The 13,342-nt window shown below is 55.9% G+C and overlaps 1 protein-coding gene across 1 annotated transcript; it reads left to right on the forward strand.

The window, feature by feature from the left end:
- Positions 1-393: 393 nt before the first annotated feature.
- ZNF469 (zinc finger protein 469) lies at positions 394-13,059 on the forward strand. Its single transcript, XM_018086765.2, has 2 exons — positions 394-7,454; positions 7,734-13,059. Exons 1-2 carry the CDS (start codon positions 394-396, stop codon positions 13,057-13,059), a joined length of 12,387 nt encoding a protein of 4,128 aa, XP_017942254.2.
- Positions 13,060-13,342: the final 283 nt, after the last annotated feature.

Here is a 13,342-nt window from a genome sequence, read left to right on the forward strand (position 1 = left end):
GCTTTTGCCAGAGGTGAACTGCTCAAAGCATCCTTTGAAGAGCCCAAAGCTGGAGGGCTTTGCCCTGGAGCTGTTGGGGGGGGATTGTGCTGCCCCTTCCTCTATCCACTTTCCCACTGCAGTGCCAAGAAAAGTGACTAAAATCTCTCCTGTCCTTCCACTGGTCCCCTCCTGACTGACATCACTCCTCTCTTCTCTCCTCTCCAGGTCTGAAATGATGCAGCAGAGCCCCACCAGTGCTCGGGACCCCCCACCACCCTGGCCCTGGGGAGCTGCTGCCCCTCTCACCGCCCCGGTGCCCCTTGGTGGAGGACCATGCCCATGACAGAGGGACAACAGCTTGCCACAGGACAGGACAACAGGGCTTTCTAGGCTGTCCCCCTCCTTGGTATCATGACTGGAGAGACCCAGCATGTTTACACCATCAGCGATACTGAGGCTGCCCCCAAAGACCCCGACAAGGACTTTGGCTTTGAAGGCTGTGGGGAGAAGGATGGGAGGGTGCTTGGCGGGGAGGGCACGTCCCCCTTCCTCGGCCCCAAGGACAAGGAGCCCCACAGCCAGCGGGAAGCCGTGATCCGGCCCCAGCAAGCAGGGAAGATCGACTTCAAATCCCTCCAGTGCAAACCCAAATTTGGCAATGACAGCACTTGGGGGGAGGTCAAGGGCAGCCCCCAGTCCCCACTGGGGAAGGGCCGAGCCCGTGAGCGCAGCCGGCGCTCGGGGAAGGGCGAGCGGGGCCACCACCAGCTCTACCGGCTCAGCATCACCGGCACCCGGCCGAACCCCACCATCGGCATCGCATACCCCCAGCAGAAGGTGACCCCCCAAAAGGAGCCGGAGGTGACTCCCCCCGTGGCCGGCAGCTACCGCTTCCATGTGCCCAGCATTCCCCAGCGCGAGGCCGAGCTCCGGCAAGAAGAGCTCAGCTTTGGCCGCTGCTTCCCCGATGCCGCTGCCGGCCGTACCTCCGCCAACTATACCTCACAGCCCGGCCCCCTCCTAGGCCCCAAAGGGCAGCCCCCCACTGCCGGCATCCCCCTCAAGAGCCCCAGCACCCATGGGCAGCTACATTACTTAGAGTTTCAGGCAAACAGGACCAAGTCCTGGCCTTCCCCAGAGAAGAGCTTTGCCGGTGCTAGCTACGGGATCACGGTGCAGAAGCCCAGCTCTTTTTCTGAGGGTGGGAAAGCCAGTGTCCACAGTCTGGGGGCTTTGCCATGCCAGTACCCCTTCCAGCTGCTGCACGACTCGGGGAAGGAGCCGTACCACGGCGATGCAGGGAGCCAGGAGTACCTGGACGTGGGGCTCACCAGCAGCCAGCTGGCACACGGTGCCTTCCCCTTCCACTCCTCCTCCAGAGAGTGGCAAGAGGAGACACTGAGCAGTGGCTCCTACGAGAGCGTGTCCCCTGAAGGGAGGCTGTACCTGCCCGTCCCAGCGCCGCCGTCGCCGTTCCTGCACCCGCCGCCACCGCCGGCCCCGCACCACAGCCCGCTGCCCTGCTGCAAAGGCAGGAGCGAGCATCCCGCCGACCCCAATGGTGCTCTCTCGTCATCTGGTGCTATCGACCAAAACCCAAGCACTTTCCAAGAAAACCAAGCTGTTTTTCCGTCTAGTTTACACTCGCCTAGTATGCCAAAGCCAGTCGGTAAGAGGCAAGCCTCAGCCAAGGACAGTGTCCCCGGCCCACGGCTGCTGGTCCAGAGCAGCCCTCTGAGAAGGAACATGCCACCAAACTCTCTGTCCCAAGTGCACTTTCAGAGCAAAGCCTATTGCAGTTCCCCCGTGGGCAGCACCAGCGCAGGATCCGTGCCTTTCGAGACAAGCATTCCCACTACGGCACCCACCCACCCCAGACTTGTGCAAGCTTGGGAAGGTGCCACTAAGGCGTTTTCTCCCATGGACCAGAATTCAGCACCTTATTCAAACCCTGTTGGAAGCCAGTTCTCATTCGAGTGCCAGTCTGGCCCCGAGCAGAGGCAGCACAGGCAGAAAAATGCCAGGATGCCTTGGCAGCAAATACACCTCCCTTCTGCAATGCCCGGTGCAAACAGGCTGGAGCTGTCGAGGCAGATCACCAACCAGAAGCTCCACTTTCCCCTGGGCACATCAGAATGGCAGGGGAGTGGGAAAGCCCAGAAAGGGCCCCCCATAAGTAACTCTCCAGGGTATCATGGCAAAAAGCTCTTATCAGGAGAGAGCCTCGGGGTCCAGAGGGTAGACCCCAGTGTGACGGGCACTTTCTCTTTTGAGAGTGGGAAGGACCCGGGGTCTCCTGTCTGCGACTCAAGAAACAAAGCCATTTTCTACAGCATGGGTCAAGCAGGTCCTCCTCCTCCCTCAAGAAGCTCGTCGGGCTCAGCACTGGTCCTGCTGCCATCAGCCTTGGTGGCTGCCTCCCCTTGCGAGTCCCCACTGCCATCCCCTGTCCCCAACCCCACCTGTGGCAGCACCTGCTCATCGCTCTCCCCCATGTCCAGCAGCCCACTCAACCCTGCCTTCGAAGACAGCCAGATGTCTGGAGCGCTGACGCCCTCGTCCTTCTTCCAGCACCCCTGCCACCCCAAGGACTCCAACAAAACCTTCCACCCCTCTGATGTCCTGAGCCCCAACTCACTTCATTACCCCCCCTCAGACTCCATCAAGTCCTTCCACTTCCCTCCTGATGCCCTGAAAGATGACAACCTCCTGAAATGCACCCCGGCAAGCCCATTCCACAAACCCGGCGTGGAGGTGGCCAAAGGATGCTCGGATGGACTGGATGGGGAGCAGCCTCCACCACCGTACTCCTCCCATCACTTGCTGGCCAGTTCACTCAGCAGTGCCAGCCTGGACCAGCTGGACGTGCTCCTGACCTGCAAACAGTGTGACCAGAACTACAGCAACCTCTCATCCTTCCTGCAGCACCGCCAGTTCTGCGCCTCCCATCCCACCCCCCAGGGAGAGGGCAAGGATGCTCCCCGGGCAGCCGAGGGGCGGAAAGCACTTCCCCAAGAGCCTCCCAAGCCCCCCAGCCTGGGGCTCTCTCCAGACCCGCAGGTGCATTTGTTGACATTAAACAAGAGCGATGACTTCTTGCTGGACGGGGAAGGCAAAAGCGAGGGCAAGGAGGATGCTCTGAAGGGCAGCCTCTTCAACGGCCTCACTGCCACCTCTCTGCCCCTCACTGCCTCTGACCTGGACATTGACGACGCCAAGCTGGACAGCCTGATCACTGAAGCCCTCAACGGCCTGGGGTACCAGTCAGATAACCCAGAGATCGACAGCAGCTTCATAGATGTGTTTGCTGACGAGGAGCTGACGGGCGTGAAGGCAACCAGCAGTGGGATGTCCCACAAAGCGAAGGAAGCCCTGGCCTCAGAGAGCAAATCAAAGCAGGCAGCAGAGGAGAAGGCAGCGGGACAGCCCAAGGCTGGCTATTCTTATGAAGATGGATGCCCAGTTGGGGAGCAGGGGAAGAGAGGGGCAGGAAAGCAGCACCTTCACAAGGGGAGGGCGGCACGGAGGTTGGCAGCCCAGGAGCCGGATCCTGGGGCAGAAGGAGTGGAGAGGACAGCAAGGCTGCGGGCAGACAGGAAGAACAGCATCCCACCAGCCACCACCTCCTCCAAGTCCACCTCCAGCCAAAAACATCCCAGGAAACTCAGCCAGGAGCCTCCAGCAAAAAGCGAAGTGGGGCCGGTCATTGCCACCAAGAGCTCCAAGCCACAGTTCTCCATGAAGGACATGAAGAAGCGGAAGCCCCGAAGTGGGACATGGAGCAAGGAGCTCATTCACAAGATCGTGCAGCAGAAGAATAAGCTCCACAAACTGCAGGTGAAGAGCAGCAAGCAGGTCCAGTTCCCTCAGGCCACTGAGGGGCCAATGCCAGCCACCAAGGAGGGCAGGTTGCAGGAGTATGACTACGTGTCCGACTCGGATGAGGATGGAACAGAGTCCAGCAAGCCCCGGGGGAGGAGGAAGCGTGGCACAAGATTCATCAGGAGGAGCAAATACAGCTTGAGCAAGAAACGCCTGGGGAGAAGTCAGAGAATCAAAGAGAAAGACCCAGCCTGGAACTACAGCCAGAAAAGGGGCAGTCAGAAAAGAGAAGCACAGGGGGATGGGGGGGTTCAAAGACAGGAGGGTGCTGAGAAAGAGGATTGTGCTGCCCGAATCCGAAGACGGAGCAGCCAGTCATCTACCGGCAGCAACCACAGTGGTGGTGAGCCCAGAGAGATGGGCACCAGCCCACCCCGTGCTGAAGGGACCAGTGAGAAGGGTGGCACCCAGAGGAGGAGGCGCTCAGGCAGCCCAGCATGTGTGCCAGGGACTCCACTCAGCCTTCCCAAGGACAGGAACCCAAAGGTGAGCCAGAAGAGCAAAGAGGACATTTCCAGGTGGAGCAGGCGGTTTGGCACAGCCAAACCTTTGCTGGCAGGCTCCAGGACACATCTGAGTCCTGAACCAGATGTTGCTGTGACGGACTGTGCAAAGGTGGAGCCATTTTCACAGCCTCAGGAAAGGCAGCTGCCCATCATGGCCACCTCAGGCAAGAGCCCCATTGGGATCTCCTGTAAGGAAGAGCCCAAAGGAGCAGCAAAGCTCACAGGCGAGGCAGAAGAACCCACCCTGGAGGCTCAGAACTCACCCAGTCTGACCATGGTCAACCAGAGGCATCCGTTCACCCCTTTCACGAGTGAAGGGCTGAAGTACCACCCAGAAGAGATAACTGCTCCATCCCACAGCAGCAACGAAGCAAGTCCTGGCCATGTGAGTGCCACCTGCTCAGAAGCGGGAATCAAGCACTTGAAGGGACATGGGCTCTGTGACAGCCAGAAGGACTATCCCCCTCCGGCCCCCACGTTTGGGGGGGATGCAGTGGGAATGATGCTCAGTGCCAAGGCGCCTGATCCATTCAGCAGCAGTGACAATGCATTTTTTGATCCAAAAGGCCTTCCTGGTCACTACAATGACAGCCTCTTCCCAAAGCCCCCAGCCTTGGGCTCCTCACACATGGACGACATGTACTTGTGCCAGGATGACATCAACAACAGCTCCTTCGAGCAGAAGCACTCCACTATCTCCCCTTATGCCACAGAAATTCCACAGGGCAAGGTGTCCTCCCCTCTCAGCTTTGATTCCTCTTCAATATTTGGAGAGCTTCCTGTCACTGAGTTCGACCCGCCGCTATACGAGAGTGTTTCTGCCAGCAAGGATGGATATGTGACAACATTCATCTCTCCCGGGAATCCCCCCCGCAAGCCACTGCCCTTTGAGCAACCATATCCACCCTTCATGCCAGAGAAAGACTGGTCCCTGATGGAGGAAGTGGCTCCAATGTTGCCAGAGGACATGACTCAGTTCCACAACCTCTCAGTGGAGAAGCCACTAGCCAAGAAATTCCCCGAGGAAGGACCTGTCCCCACCAGCCAGCTCTCCCTGCCACTGCCGGACAGGATAATGGATTATAACGTGACTTTTATAAACAACATATCAGATGATGAGCTGGAGATCAAGCGATTAGTCACAGAGCTGGAAAGCCAACTGCAAACCAGCAAGTTGGGTAACGAGGCATCCATCAGCCTCCAGAAACCTGAGCAGCATCTGCAAGGACAGGAGGCTGAGAGGTTCCCACCACTGCCAGGTGAGCAAGAGGCAGGCCAGGAGAAAGGACTGTTTTTGGCAGATGATCTGAGCAGATCAAGCCTCTGTGCTGGGGAGAGGCTGGGAGGTGAGAAGCTGGGCGTCACAACTGCCCATGAGGACTATGAGAGACCCAGGGAGCCCTGGCCCTGCCCAGTGGAGCTGGGCTCGCTGGAGGCCGAGATGTGTATTCCAGCCCCACTCACCACAAACCATTTCTGCTCCAAAGACAGCAGTGAGCAGCTCCAGGGAACTGCATCTGCTGAGGAAAGAGATCCCGGAAAGCTGGAAAATGGGTCATCTTCCAAAAGTCTACAAGGCTCAAGCACAACAGACCACACAGAGGTTCCTGTCTACTCAGACCCCGTGACAAAAAGCTCTCCTATTGTCACCGACTCCATGTTCCCAAAGACGGTGGAGGCAGCAGAAGCAGCCAAAGATCCTGTGCCATCCCTGCCATGCCAGCGCAGTGCTGAGAGCTTACCTGTGCCAGGGAAAGCAGACACTGATGCTGCAGAGCTGGAGAAGTTTGATGCCCATCTTCCAAACCGTAAACCTGAATTTGGCTTCCATCAGGGTCCCACCCCAGCCTTGGATCTCGCCTTTTCACCTCACATCAAAGAGGTCCCAGATACAGAAGAAAGAGCCTTAAGCCCCACTGAGTCACCCAAAATGGTGCAAAGTGCCGTGGACTTCAAAGAGGGTGGTAGTGGGTCTGTGTTGGTAGAGGAAACAGAGGAGAGGAAGAGTCCAACCCCTGGACTCAATGACAAAGCCAGCAAGCCAAAAGTGCTGCTGTTTGATATGCTGAGTCTGCCCAAGGAAAGCGACCGTGACTCCCGGGAGATGTTGGCATCTCAGGATACATCTGCCAACCCTCTGCAGCAGCTCCAGCTCTTTGTTGCCCGAACGGTGAAGAACAATGAAGAGGAGTTGCTGATGCCATGCTTCCCCATGCTGCTGGCTCCCAACCACCCCTCTGCCACTGCCTGCATCCAGCCAGACCAGAAGGAGGAGAGCAGTGATGCCTTGGAAGGGGAAAATCGGACATACTGCCCTGCCCATGGGGAGGGGGTAATCCCCATGGGAAGCAACACAGAAAATATTGCTGCCCCAGGGGCAGAGGCTGTGCTTTTCTCCAGTGGTTGTGAGCAGCTGGAGTCATTGGGTGCAGTGGGCTCTTTCCATGCAAAACAATCCACATCTGCGAAGCCGGAGCTGCAAAATGATGTAACGGAGCTGCAGCACTTAGCAAATGAACCCGCGGAGCCGAGTGACATTAATATCCCTGCAGATGGTGTTTCCCAAGAGCATAATGACCTCTCGCCACTCAAAAACACGGCGGTGACCCCACTGCCAGGGCAAGGAAGGAAAGCTGATCAGCTCATGGAAGAGCAGGAGGAAGATAAAAACAACACGACCTTGGCATTTACGAAATATGAGCAATCCCATTTTAGCCATAGTTCGCTCAAGGAAGAAACACTGGGTAGCGCAGTGGGAGAGAGGCTGGAAAGGAATCAGGTGGGGAAGGGGCCACAGCACCTGTACAGTGCTCCCACGAGTTCCATCAGCACCCCTGCTCCCTCCGAGGAGGATCTCCACCAGAATCACCATGTGGTGACCGAGATGAAAGTTGGGACAGTGAATGCAAAGGCTCCCAGAGAAGGGGATGGCAAGTCATCCCTCAATGGCTGTTATCACACAGGTGAATCTCCAACCAGCCTGCTCTTGCCAACCCAATTTTCTGACCCCAAATGCTTGGAAAGCAGTGGGGCCAAGGGAGGAGAGGTCCCCAGCTTCATCACTCGAGTCTCAGATGAGAAGAAATACAATTCATCAAGTTCATTAGTCATGAAGAGGTGTCCCCCTGAGGCCAACAGCCATCACATCCATCCCCACACTATGAGTCCAGTAGAGCAAGGGACATGGAAAAGGCCAGCCACCTTTCCTCCCTTGCTGCATCACTGCGGGGCTGTGCCGATGGAAGCAGATGAGGAACATCACCGTCACCTCCCTGATGGTGTTTTGGGTAACTATGGACCATCCGAAAGAGAAGGGGTGGTGAGACCCTGCGCTCTAATGCATGGTGATGGCCTGATGGGCTCTGCCTTGGAGATGGATGCTCACCAGGAACCTCATGGAAGGGACTGTTCTCTTCCCTGTTCGCCACCTTTCAACCAAAAGAATGTTGGGAAAGAGGTACCTGAAAATGCCAGTACTGTGTTGTCAAATTTTAAAGAAAACCAACCATGCACCATCACAGACATGGTCATTAAGTCCACTCCTTCAGAAACCCAAGATCACTCAACCCAGCCCCCAGCAGATCTTCTGCCCATCAGAGAAAGAGAGGTCAACCTGAATCAAGAGAATAAGCTTGAAAGCTGCTCCGATGAGGGAAATAAGCATCAAAGCGAACAAGAGACTTTGTCCAATGGTTTTGCTGTTCAGGAAGTGACAGTTGCTGTCAGCAGAAGTTTCACAAGGGTTGAAGATCTTGGTCCTGCTGAATTAAATGGCCATGAGTTTTCAGAGGCAGCAGAAGTGAGACTTGGTGTTTCCAAAACCACAGGGAGTGAAGGAAAGAGTTTAAAAGGGGAGAAATCCAATAGGCATGGGGCTGGAGAAGATGGGTGTTGTGTGTTAAACAGTGTGGACCAAGGAGAGAACAACACACCCAACAGTACTCCAAACCCTTTAAAAAATGAACTTCACAAAGGAAAAAAGCCAAGTGGGCTCCCAGTGACCTGTGACCTTTGTTCAGCCACTTTCCGGTCTAAGCCTGGCCTGACCAGACACAAAGCTGTCAAACACCAGGTGAAGAATGGGGGTGTGCCACAGCCCAGCAAGACTCCCCGGTCCCCTTCAATTCCTGCAGACGAGATATTGAAAGCAGCCCAAAAGGTACCCAGAAGGAGTGTGAAGGCTTCGGTCAAAGGTAAAACCTGCAGCTCACAGGTGCCAATGAGTGTCGAACACGTCCCCAAGAAGATACTGCCAGACCTGGAGAAAGAGCCCAGCACACAGATGCAAGAGGTGGTCAGCAGAGTGCTCAGTGACCTCAGTGTGATCTCCCTTGAGATGTCCCAGGAACTGCACTGCACACATGTTCTGCAGAGGGAAATGAAGGCAAAGGGACTGCACTCTGAGGTGAGGGGATTGGGAGAGGTGGTATCTGGGAAGCTGGACTCAGGATGGCAAGTCAGGAAGGAAGAAAAGGGCAGAAGGAGCCAAAGCAAAGATCCTGAAGAGGAGAATGGCAGTTCTGAGAAGCAGCTGAACAGGAAAGTGAGACGAAGGAAAACAAAGATGTTTCCCAGCAGAAATGAACCCAATGATCCTTGTGAGCTGGAGAAGAGCATAGGTCCTTCCCCTGCCAGCTGCAGTCTGCCCAGGATCAGGGAGGGCTTGCATGAGCCAGGTGGTTGCATCTCCACAGAGGAGCAGAACGGGACCCAGCACTCCCAAAAAGCCAAACAGTCCCCTTGTGAGGCCCAGCTTGCAGAAGACCTGGGCAACAGGGTGGTGTCTTCAAAGGAGATGGTCAGCAAGGAGTCAGCAATGGACACAGTCACCTACTCTGGGGAGGTGGAAGATCCAAATGGAGTGGAAGATACACAGACTTGCAAAAACTGGGTTAGTGGGTTTGTGAAGCAAGTGACAAAGGGGTTGGGCAAAGTAAGCAAAGAGCAGCATCGTGGTGCTGATGAGGCAGAGGAGATGCATGCTGGGACAGGACACAGCCCTGCAGCAGGCAGTGACACTGGGAACTGGAGTGGTGCCCCACAGGGTCCCACAGCTCCTGCTGAAGGGGCTCTGCCACTGGACACACATGATTTGGGAATGACCCAAAAGGTTCCCAGACAAGGCACTCTGCAGACCAGCCCTCCTCCTGCAGAGCCAAAGCGATGGGCGAAGGCAGAGGTGCCCCCAGGCAGAGAGCACTGCATGGAGAGCGTGGCCACCTCAGACCTCCAGAGCTTTTTCGACGATGACTCCACATTCTCCCAGTTGTTCCCCCGGGATGACCAGTTTGTCCGGAGGAAGTGCACGCGGGTGTATGGGAAGCGTAGCAAGAAACCCAAGCCCGTCACCGAAGTCAACCTTCAGGCAACGGGTGCCATCAACCTCTTCACCATCCAGTTGGCTTCTGACCTCAGCGAAACCAGCTCTTTCTGTGTCACCAGGGAGTCCCCTTGTGAATACGAGACCATCTCTGTTGACGACGCCTTAATGCTAAACATGTGTCATGGCAGCAAGGCGAAGAGCGGAGATGCTGCTCCAAACGGATCTAAAAGCATTGAGCTGAGGTTGGACCACGAGGTGACTGACCAAGGGAAGGAGGACATTGACTTAGAAGACAACATGCTCACCTTCTTGTGCCAAAACAGCCAAGTGGACAATGTCCCCAGCTTGAACATCTGGGGGAGTCTAGAGAAGGAGGGAGAAAGTCTCTCTGCTGAGGACATGTTTGAGCCTCTGATGGACCTTGAGGATGAGCACTCGCTCAGAGAAGCGAGCTCCGAGCCCCCTGACCTGGCAGAGGAGCCCTATGATGGTAAGGATAACGAGGATTCGGACTCTCCTGAATTTCATACCATCGACATCGAGATGCTGAATGCCAAGCTCAAAATGAGAGACATGTGCTTCTTTGGCCCTTGTGAAGATCTTCCTGGCCATGGGGAGGACAGCACTGTGAGTTTGAAGCCAAAGTCAGGCAAGCACAGGAGCAAGCTGGAAGATGGGAAATTGGGGAAAAACCGCGGTGAGATAACCATCAAGACCAAAGACAAGCAGTACAAATGCAAAGTCTGCTTCCAGTGGTTCCTGACATTAGGGGAGCTGGACTTCCACAAGCTCTCCCACAACCCTTCCCCTCCACCTACCTGCTACATGTGTGTCCAGCGCAAATTCAGCTCCCGGGAGCAGCTGAGGGACCACCTGAAGGAGAAGCATGCCAAGAACAAAGCTGGGCTGTGGGCGTGCGGGATGTGCCTGAAGGAGATCTCTGACGTCTGGATGTACAACGAGCATCTCCGGGAACACGCCACTCAGTTTGCCCGCAAGGGGCAGGCGCAGAAGTCAGTGATGGGCCTGCCAGCCTGCTTTGGTGAGGACAATGCTGCCGTCACCCACTTCCTCAACACCATCATGTATCGGAAGCCCAACAGGTCCTCCCGGCACGCCGACCCCGGCAGCAGGCACGTAGTCACCAGAGAGAGCAAGAGCCCCAAGGAGCTGCCTCTCGAGCAGGAGGCCAAGGCGATGAAAGACCCCTTGGAAAGCAACGTCAAGGTGAAGCCACCTGCTCCCAGCTCCTCTAAAGCATCTGCCAGCCCCTCTCCAGAGCACATGGCAAAAAGCGAAGGCACTCCAAAGTCTGTCCCCATGCACCCAGACTGCAAAGATCCTTCCAGGGACTGCCATCACTGTGGCAAACAGTTTCCCAAGCCCTTCAAGCTCCAGCGGCACTTGGTTGTGCACAGTTTGCAGAAGATTTACTTGTGCCACAGGTGTCCCATGTTCTACCAGGAAACCAAAGAGCTCCGAAACCACCTGAGCCAGGAGCATGGTGTAGTGGAGGAACAGGAGATCAAGCACACCACCCTGTACACCTGTGAGCTCTGTGCCGATGTCATGCACGTTATCAAGAAGTCCTTCATCTGCAGCATGTGCAACTACACCTTCTCCAAGAAGGAGCAGTACGACCGGCACATGGAGAAGCACCTGGCAGGAAGCAACAAGACTTTCAAGTTCAGAGGGGTCATGAGGCCTGGCACTGCCTCCAGGGAGGGCAGGGAGAAGGAGAAAGAGGACGGATGTCTCCAGGAGGCCATGCCTCCAAGCAAGAAGAGGAAGGTTACTCACCACAGCAGCTCACTCCCATGCAGGTCACCGGTCCACCTGCACCACACGAGTGACCTTCAGCTGGTAGAAGCTGCAAGCCCCAGTCTGCAGAATCCCACTGACTCCTTCCCAACAGCACCTGGTGATCCAGGAGCACCCCAAACCTCCGTGAAAACAGAAGACTTGGTGGGTGACTTCTCCGACCTCCTGGCAGAGATGGAGAAGTCCCCATTTGACACCCTACCACCACCCCCCTGCCTCTCCCCATCTCTGCCTCAAGCTGCCGCAGGCAGCCCGGAGCTCAGCCACATTGCTGGCCTGGCTATCGAGGAGCTGGAGAAAGGAGCATTTGATGGGAAACCACTTCCTTTCTTGGACTCACCCGAGTTTACCATGGACCTTGCTGGGCTGGCTTGTAACCAGGCCACAGACCAAAAACTCTCTCCTCCACACCTGACCGAGAAACGTGGCTGCGCTGATGCACATAAAAGAACAGGCAACAAAGATGAATATAGAGCGTATGTCATGGAAAATCCCAGTACAGGCACCAATGCCATGGATGAGATCCCATTTCTCCAGCTCTCCAAGAAGGTCCCAGAGCTTCCTTCCCCTCAGGCAGAGTCTCCAACAGCCAAGGAGACCCTCAGATGGAGCAACCTCAGTTCCAGCGATGTCTCTGCTTGGGAAGGTGCATCTGAGGCCATGTCTCCAGAAGCTCCCCACCACCCCCTGCCCCTGAAGGACAAGTCAGCATCACCCACACTCAACAGGTCCACCAAAGATTCAGCCCCACCAAAGAAGACCACAGGTAGCCAGCCTGGCAATGAGGCTGTTCTGGGTGTGGGCAGCCCCAACGGTAGCACCGAGGAGGGTCAGCAACCCATCTCCGGAAGGGATAAATCCATGCCTGAGGCTAAGGATGGTATCACTAACGCCAAAGACCAAGGTGGTAACCCAGGTAAATCCACCAGCCATCAGCCCAGAGGTGAAATGGCCACCAACGCCACAAAGCACAGCCATGTGGAGCCAAACAAAGCCACTGGCAAGCTTCACCCCAAGAGGAGGAAAGAACACAAATCCTTGAGCCACCGGAGCAGCTCTGGCTCCCGGGAGAACATGGAGGGAGATGGGAAGAAGAAAAAAGCCCGGACACCGTGCCCGGTGAGGAGCGAGAGCACCGTCGAGCTCAAACGCGCCAGCTGGAGCAACGCTGAGGCCTCCACCCTCTCCCCGGGGAGGAGGGAGACGCACTGCAACAAACTGGTATCCAAACCCAAAACGGGCCCCCAGCTGAAGAAGATGGTCCTGGACACTTACAACCAGAAGAAAGGGGAGCTCCGTCACGCCAACGGGGACGTGAAACGCAGGAAGGCCATTCTGGGCAAGAGCCTCCACCAAGTGTTGGCCAAGGGGCCGACGCCGTCCCCACGCGGCACCTTGCACAGCCCGCGCGCTGCCCGCGGGGCCAAGCCGGCCGGCGCCGCCAGCTACCGCACCGCCGAGTCCCAGAACAACCTGCTCAGCCAACTCTTTGGGCAAAAATTAACTAGCTTCAAAATTCCTTTAAGAAGAGATACTTCAGAATAATTTATGGAAGTGACTTATGGTGATCCTCAGCTGCTTTCATGGGGTTTGCAAGGGAAAAATTATCAAAGCATTAAATTCGTTTGTGTAGCATGATTTCTCTGTCTAGCTTAAATGAACTTGCACTGCAGCCTCTGTGAAATAGTTTGCTTTGTGTCTACTAATCTACTTTAATTCACCTGATTTATCATGCAAATGCTAGAACTTTGATGTTGCTGATGATTTTCATGAACTGAAATTGTAATCGCTTTGGGCAGACTGAATCGTCGAGAGCAATTGCTTTATT

Source organism: Manacus vitellinus, unplaced genomic scaffold (assembly GCF_001715985.3).
Source record: "Manacus vitellinus isolate BGI_N305 unplaced genomic scaffold, ASM171598v3 scaffold_10_pilon, whole genome shotgun sequence".
Taxonomy (NCBI): Eukaryota; Metazoa; Chordata; class Aves; order Passeriformes; family Pipridae; genus Manacus; species Manacus vitellinus.

Coding starts and splice junctions, on each gene's coding strand:
- ZNF469 (XM_018086765.2), top strand. CDS start 394: ATGACTGGAGAGACCCAGCATGTTTACACCATCAGCGATACTGAGGCT. Junction 7,455..7,733: donor CGAGTCTCAGATGAGAAGAA/ATACAATTCATC, acceptor CCTGATGGGCTC/TGCCTTGGAGATGGATGCTC.